The sequence below is a fragment of the Piliocolobus tephrosceles genome, chromosome 9, assembly GCF_002776525.5.
Source record: "Piliocolobus tephrosceles isolate RC106 chromosome 9, ASM277652v3, whole genome shotgun sequence".
Lineage (NCBI taxonomy): Eukaryota > Metazoa > Chordata > Mammalia > Primates > Cercopithecidae > Piliocolobus > Piliocolobus tephrosceles.
Window position 1 is genome coordinate 82,851,776 of NC_045442.1, and position 7,153 is coordinate 82,858,928.

Consider the following 7,153-nt stretch of genomic DNA (forward strand, 5'->3'; position numbering starts at 1 on the left):
GGTACAGGGGTCCCCCAGGGCAGCCGCGGGCCAAGTGAGCAGCTACTTCTGGGCTGTGTCACCCTAGAGTCTCTGCCCAGCACCCTCTGAATGCCTCCTTCAAGATCCCCCACCCTAATCAAACCAAGATGGAATTTCCCCCAGTACAAATCAAGCTGAACTGTTTTTCAAGAAAGTAATTGTAGCTAAACCTGAAACGTGAACCTGAAAACCCAGGTCACCTGCTTTGTCCTGAGGGCTGACCTAGGTCCAGGTTCAGCAAACTCATGCTAAGGGAGGTATTTCAGATATCAAATCACTGGTCAGAGTGCAACTGAAAGCATCTTGCAGTCAAGGGCGAGCTGACCCACTCCCTCCCCTTCCCGCTCAGGTACCCCCACCCCCACTCCCCGTCTTCTGCAGGCGTTGGGCAGTCAAGGCCTGGTGGAGCCCCACCCTGCACAGCTGCAGATATTTATAGCCATGTCCCTTTTCCAGCCCATGTCCAGGGCTCTGCTGTGCTTGCTCTCTAGCTCTCTGGAAGCCCTGCTGAGAATTCAAATCTGGGCCATCAAGAAGTTCAGGAACAAGTCTCCCGTAAAAACTGAAATTGTACTGCTCTAATGTTAAAGCCACCTTTTCCTTTTCTCTGGCTGGGAGTGAGGGGAACTGGGAAGAATGAATTCCTGACACACCTTTCTTTGGGTTTTCTTTTTTTTTTTTTTTTTTTTGGGTTTTTCCAGTGCCTGCTTCTCCCTCCACCCCGCCCCCCGGGGCCACCTACAGTCCCCCTCCCTACACTCCCTCGCCTCCCCCTGCCTACACCCCCTCGCCTGCCCCTACCTACACCCCCTCACCTGCCCCTACCTACACCCCCTCACCTGCCCCTGCCTATACCCCCTCGCCTGCCCCCACCTACACTCCATCCCCAGCACTAGCCTATACCCCTTCGCCTGCTCCCAACTATAACCCCGCACCCTCGGCGGCCTATAGCGGAGGCCCTGCGGAGCCAGCTAGCCGTCCCCCCTGGGTGACAGATGACAGCTTCTCCCAGAAGTTTGCCCCCGGCAAGAGCACGACTTCCATCAGCAAGCAGACCCTGCCCCGGGGGGGCCCAGCCTACACCCCAGCGGGTCCCCAGGTGCCACCACTTGCCAGGGGGACTGTCCAGAGGGCTGAGCGCTTCCCAGCCAGCAGCCGGACTCCACTCTGCGGCCACTGCAACAACGTCATCCGGTATGGTCCAGCTGTGCCCCTGCACTGGGGCACTGGAAGGGCGTGTGTGCGGGCTTCTTGTCCACAGTCTGAGCCCTGGTAGGGAGAGATGGGGGTAGGAGGCAGGTGTAGGGAGAAAGGCTCGGGTCCTTCTGGCTTGCCCTCTGGTCTGACCTCTCTGAGCCTTAGCTGCCATACCTGTGTGACACCCACTCCCCCAGGGAGCTGGAAGGTTGGCATGAGGTATGTGGGTGAAGCTCCAGCAGGGTGTCTGGTGCCAGGAACTCCCCCTTGGGCTAAGGTTGAGTTCTGGGAATCACCGGGCTTGTCAGTAGGTTTACAGGGCATGTTGTAAGACAGTGTTGGTTTTGACCCAGTTTTCCTTTAGGGTTGCTTCTGGGTCTTTCCACAGATAGGCCTGGGCTGCTCAGGGAGTTGGTGGGCATCTGCCAGACTAAAATGAAAACAAGTGATTTCACACTTAGAAGCCATGGACCCTGGGTGCTGTTGTTTGAATACAGTATGTTTGTATGCATGTGTGGTGTGAGCTTATATGCATGAAAAATACACTTTTATTTAAAACTAAAGTAATACATACTCATTAGTGAAGAATTAGAAAACACAGAAAAATAAGAATTAGAATATAAAAAAATGTCCTTGTAGTCCCACTGTTCTGACTGCTAATCTGGAACTAGACAATACAGGTTTGTATCCTGGGTCTACCACTTACTAGCCCTACGGTCTTAAACAACCTGTTCAAACTCTGTGTGCCTCAGTTTCCCTATCTAAAAATGGATGTTATAATAGTACCTACTGCGTAGGATTGTTGTGAGAATTAAGCAAGTTAATAAATGCAAAAGTCTTCTTGAATAGAGCCTGCCACACAGTATTCACCTAATAAATGTTAGTCATCAGCATCATCATTATTGGATTTCTTACTTTCATTATCAGTGGTCAACTGAATTCTGTGATATGTTTACCCAGTCCCCTATTGGTAGATGTTTGAGTTGCTTCCCGGTTTTCTTTATTGTAAGTGAGGCAACAATGAACACCTTTCTGCATGGAGCTTTCTCTGAATTTCACATTACCTCATCAGAACAGTCACAAAAGTCAGAGTTATTGGGTAAAAGTATAAACAGTGTTGGGGTTCTTAAAATACCTACTTCCAAGTTCTGGGGGCTGCCTTACTGGGTGCCATTCTCTGCTTCCCCAGGGGCCCATTTCTGGTAGCCATGGGCCGTTCTTGGCACCCTGAGGAGTTCAACTGTGCCTACTGCAAGACTTCCCTGGCAGATGTGTGCTTTGTGGAAGAGCAGAACAACGTTTACTGTGAGCGATGTTATGAGCAATTCTTTGCCCCACTCTGTGCCAAGTGCAACACCAAAATTATGGGGGTAAGTGGACAGCCTCCCTTTCCTCTGACCCATGTCTCTTCCCCAGCCCTTCCCCAAGATCATGAGGTCCCATTAGGAAGCCAAGAAGTTGCTGGTAACAGAGAGAAAGCAACTCCATTTTTATCCTGAAAGGGAACTGGTTTGCCACCAATAAACTTGGGGATAAATGAACTTGATGCAAGAGATGATTGTGCGCCTGTACCACACAGCTTGAAGTGGTGGTGGAACTTCTGCAAAGCAAGTGGTTGCTTCATAACCTGACTTTACCACTCACCAGAATGTGGCCTTGACCCTCAATGCCTCTTTGGTAAATGACAGTAATAAGCAGTACCTCCTCCCAGGTTTAATGGGAGGATTAAGCATCACCGTTTATGTAAGAATGCACAAAACCTGGCACCCAGTTGGAGAGTGACAACCCTTTCTCTGCCGCCCCTGGGTCTTTCTTCAGAGTGACCAAGGCCTGCATCCTGAGCTCTCCTGCCCTATTCCCCAGTAGGATGCTCGGGCAGTGGCCGGAGCCTGGTGGGGTAGTCAAGCCCGCTCCCTTTCTCCTTTCTGTCCTGAACTCAGGCTCTTTCCCCCAGGAAGTGATGCATGCCTTGAGACAGACATGGCACACCACCTGCTTCGTCTGTGCGGCCTGCAAGAAGCCTTTCGGGAACAGCCTCTTCCACATGGAAGATGGGGAGCCCTACTGCGAGAAAGGTAGGAACACTTTGATGGCATGCCGGGAGGCCCTGCAGACTGGGTGAAAGGGGCAGGCACAGGGAACTAACTCCTGCCTAATCCATTCACATCCAGCCACCCAGAGGCCTTTATTTCTGGAACAAACCTTTGTTTTTGTTTTTAATGGCAGAATCATGCTAATATCACACAAAGGAAGTTAACTATCTCCCCTGCCCATATGGTTGTAGCTTTGGGGAGAGTGAGGTGCAGAGTCTATAGCTTATTTTATGCATCAGATATGTGGATCTGGTTGGGTGGGTGGCTCACACCTTAATCCCAGCACTTTGGGAGGCCGAGGCAGAAGAATTGCTTGAGCCCAGGAGTTTGAAACCAGCAACATAGCAAGACCCAGTCTCTGCAAAAAATATAAACATTAGCCAGGTGTGGTGGTGCATGCTTGTAGTCCCAGCTACTCAGGAGGCTGAAGTGGGAGGATCATTTGAGTCCAGGAGTTCAAGGCTGCAGTAACCTGTGATAGCACCATTGTATTCAGCCTAGGCAACAGAGTAAGATCCTGTATCTCAAAACAAAAACAAAAACAAAAATGTAGCTCACAAGTTGCCATCTTATGACCACTTGGGAAACCTTTCAGGTTATTTTGATTTGGAGACCACAAGGTCTATTCTGAAAAGGCCTTGGCTATGGACTTTGTCCTTCATTCTATTCCTGGTTCCACTTTGGGCTGCTTTGTAATCCTGAGCAAGTTAGTAACCTTCTCTGAGCCTTACTTTCCTAATCTGTAAACACCTGCCTTAGAGAGCTGTGGTGAGGATTAAACCAGAGAAGGCATGTAGAGCATCAAATATGCGAGACCCCTTCCTCTGCCCCTGTGATATTTATCAGACTTTGAGGTTCCTTCAGATTCCTGTAATCTCACTGAGTGAATTCAGAGTTTCTCTGTACCCCCAAAATGCTATATGTTATGTTAAAATGCCGAGTAAATTATTGTAAATTCAGGAGACAAAGCACTTCATTAGATAGGTGGGAGTCAGTCACTCATTTATTCAGCGACTTCCCCCTTCAGAAAGGATTTGAAGCAGATTCCAGAAAAGATAACACAGACATGAAGGCTAAGACAGTAGAACCAGAAAATCAGAGGTGGTAAAAGCAGGCATGCTGATTATGAAGAATAACAGAGCTGCAGGGACTAACCGGGTAGCAAATTTGAGGGCAAAAAGAGAAACACAGTAAGTTAGTTTACTTTAAAACCAGAAAGGAGAAAACATTCAGTTTCTCAAGGGAAAAAGCAAAACAAAATAAAACTTCTTTCCCTGACTGTAAATTAGAAAATAAAAGTCTTGGCCTGACGTGGTGGCTCACGCCTGTAATCCCAGCACTTTGAGAGACCAAGGCGGACGAATCACCTGAGGTCAGGAGTTCAAGACCAGCCTGACCAACATGATGAAACCCCATCTCTACAAAAATAGCCGGGCATGACGGTGGGCGTCTGTAATCCCAACTACTTGGGAGGCCGAGATGGGAGAATCGCTTGAACCCGGGAGGCAGAGGTTGCAATGAGCTGAGATACTGCCATTTCACTCCAGCCTGGGCGACACAGTGAGACTCCATCTGAAAAAAAAAAAAGAAAGAAAGAAAGAAAAGAAACGTCTTGGGTTCTTGTACTAGTGAATGCCCTTCCCAGCTCTGAAGTTAACTGAATGACCTGAAACAAGTCACACTCCGTGCCTCAGTTTCTGTAAAAGGGAGAAGATAACACCAGTCCTTTCCTTTCTTATGAGCATATGATATTGATTGGTAGTTAAAGAAAGTGCTGTTATGCTTATACAGATTGCTGGTATTCTTCTACTAAAAGCATTATAACGGCCGGGCCCAGTGGCTCAAGCCTGTAATCCTGGCACTTTGGGAGGCTGAGACAGGCGGATCACGAGGTCAGGAGATCGAGACCATCCTGGCTAACACGGTGAAACCCCGTCTCTACTAAAAATAATACAAAAAACTAGCCGGGCGAGGTGGCAGGCGCCTGTAGTCCCAGCTACTCGGGAAGCTGAGGCAGGAGAATGGTGTAAACCCGGGAGGCGGAGCTTGCAGTGAGCTGAGATCTGGCCACTGCACTCCAGCCCCGGCGACAGAGCGAGACTCCGTCTCAAAAAAAAAAAAAAAAAGCATTATAACTTCTATTATTTGAGATAAGCCTCAATTAGTGTCTGAGGCTTTTGAAAGAATGATAGATTTCCATTATCACTGCTGCCCCTCGTCATAGCAACTCCCCCAAAAAGATTCTCAAAAATGATGTTTTGAGTAAGAAGATCCAGGAAGAAGATGGTCTAGTGTTAAGAGAAGACAGTGAGGAAGTAGACTTACCTTCAGACCTAGGTACCTGGAGAGACCCAGACTCGAATCCCGCATGGGCCACTTCCAGGCTGAATGGCCATGGACAAATTATTTACCCCTTCTGAGTCTCCATTTCCTCCTCCGTTGCCCAGGCTGGAGTGCAGTGGCACAATCATGGCTTACTGCAACCTTGTCCTCCTGGGCTCAGTTGATCCTCCCACCTAATCCTGTAGCTGGGACTTCGGACATCCGCCACCATGCCTAGCCAATTTTCATAATTTTTTGTAGAGATGAGGTCTTGCTATGTTGCCCAGGCTGGTCTTGGAATCCAGGGCTCAAGCAATCCTCCTACCTTGGCCTCCCAAAGTGCTGGAATTACAGGCATGAGCCACCATGCCTATTTTTGATTTTGTAAGGAACCTCTTACTGTTTTCCATAAAGGCTGCACTGTGTTACAAACTCATTAACAGAGTACAAAGGTTCCAATTTCTCTGGTAGCCTTGCAAACACTTGTTATTTTCTGTTTTTTTAAAAATAGTAGTTATCCTGATGGGTATGAGGTGAAACTTCATTTTTATGTCTCGTCATTTTAATCAACAATTTGGAAGAAGACACAGAAGGGAGTCCTGTCAAATCTGCATATTGAGCCAGAATGATAGGGTCTAGGCTGAAAAATGCTTCAGCTGGCTGCAAAGATAAGCTGACAACTGCATATAAGGAAGAGAGGTAGGAGGGTCAGCCCTTCACAGATGAACCTGCACCTGAGCAGTTCCCAAACCTGGCATCACGGTCACCTAGGGAACTTAAACTAGAGAGAAAATAGATTTTTCAGACTTACCTCAGACCCACAGAAGCAGCATTTCATAGGGTGCCCCACCCTACCCAGGTGTTTCAGTTAGGTGTGGGAATCAGAAGTGTTTCTCGAAGTGTGGTCCCAGCACCAGCAGCAAGATCACCTGAGAACTTGTTAGAAATGCAGATCTTCAGGCCCCACCCCAGATCTGGTGAATCAGAAACTCTAGAGGGGAGCCTGGCGCCCTGTGTTTCAACAAACCCTCCATGTGCTTCTGACATTTGGGAATCATTGCTCTAGAAGAGTACTAAGCCCCTTTTCAACACAGAGCACCCGCAAATTGATGGATGGAAATCCTTTTACAATAGCAATAAAATCCATTAAATGCGAGGGTAGTAATTCAGCTTGGGACGAGAGAGTCAAAGAAAATTAGAAAGACTTAAAGAGAGAAATAAAGGAAGGAATAAATAAATGAGGAGCTAAATTATGCTCCTTGTGGAAAATGCCCATGCACAGACTTTGTTCAGTACCAGCAATGTTCTCCTTTTGTAGAAAGAAGTGAAGAAAAATACCAACTTAAAAATATATATATATATTAGGATCAGACCCGTGCTACCAAATTTTAACACAAAGTGACAATTCTCCAAATCATATGGAATCGAATTTAAAACAGAAAAATTAATCAGTGGGCAAGACAAGGCATTCCAGAAGTAAATTCGAGTAAATTCGAGCCTTTTTTTTTTTTTTTTTTTTT

The 7,153-nt window shown here is 47.4% G+C and overlaps 1 protein-coding gene across 5 annotated transcripts in view; it reads left to right on the top strand.

Moving 5' to 3' along the window:
- The window catches only part of LDB3 (LIM domain binding 3), a 67,948-nt gene that overhangs the window by 48,049 nt on the left and 12,746 nt on the right, over positions 1-7,153 (top strand). For all 5 annotated transcript variants that reach the window (XM_023226069.2, XM_023226068.2, XM_031936199.1 and 2 more), the window contains 3 exons: positions 723-1,215; positions 2,408-2,588; positions 3,173-3,293. In XM_023226069.2, coding sequence (XP_023081837.1) covers positions 723-1,215; positions 2,408-2,588; positions 3,173-3,293 — 795 coding nt within the window. The remainder of the gene's footprint in view (positions 1-722; positions 1,216-2,407; positions 2,589-3,172; positions 3,294-7,153) is intronic.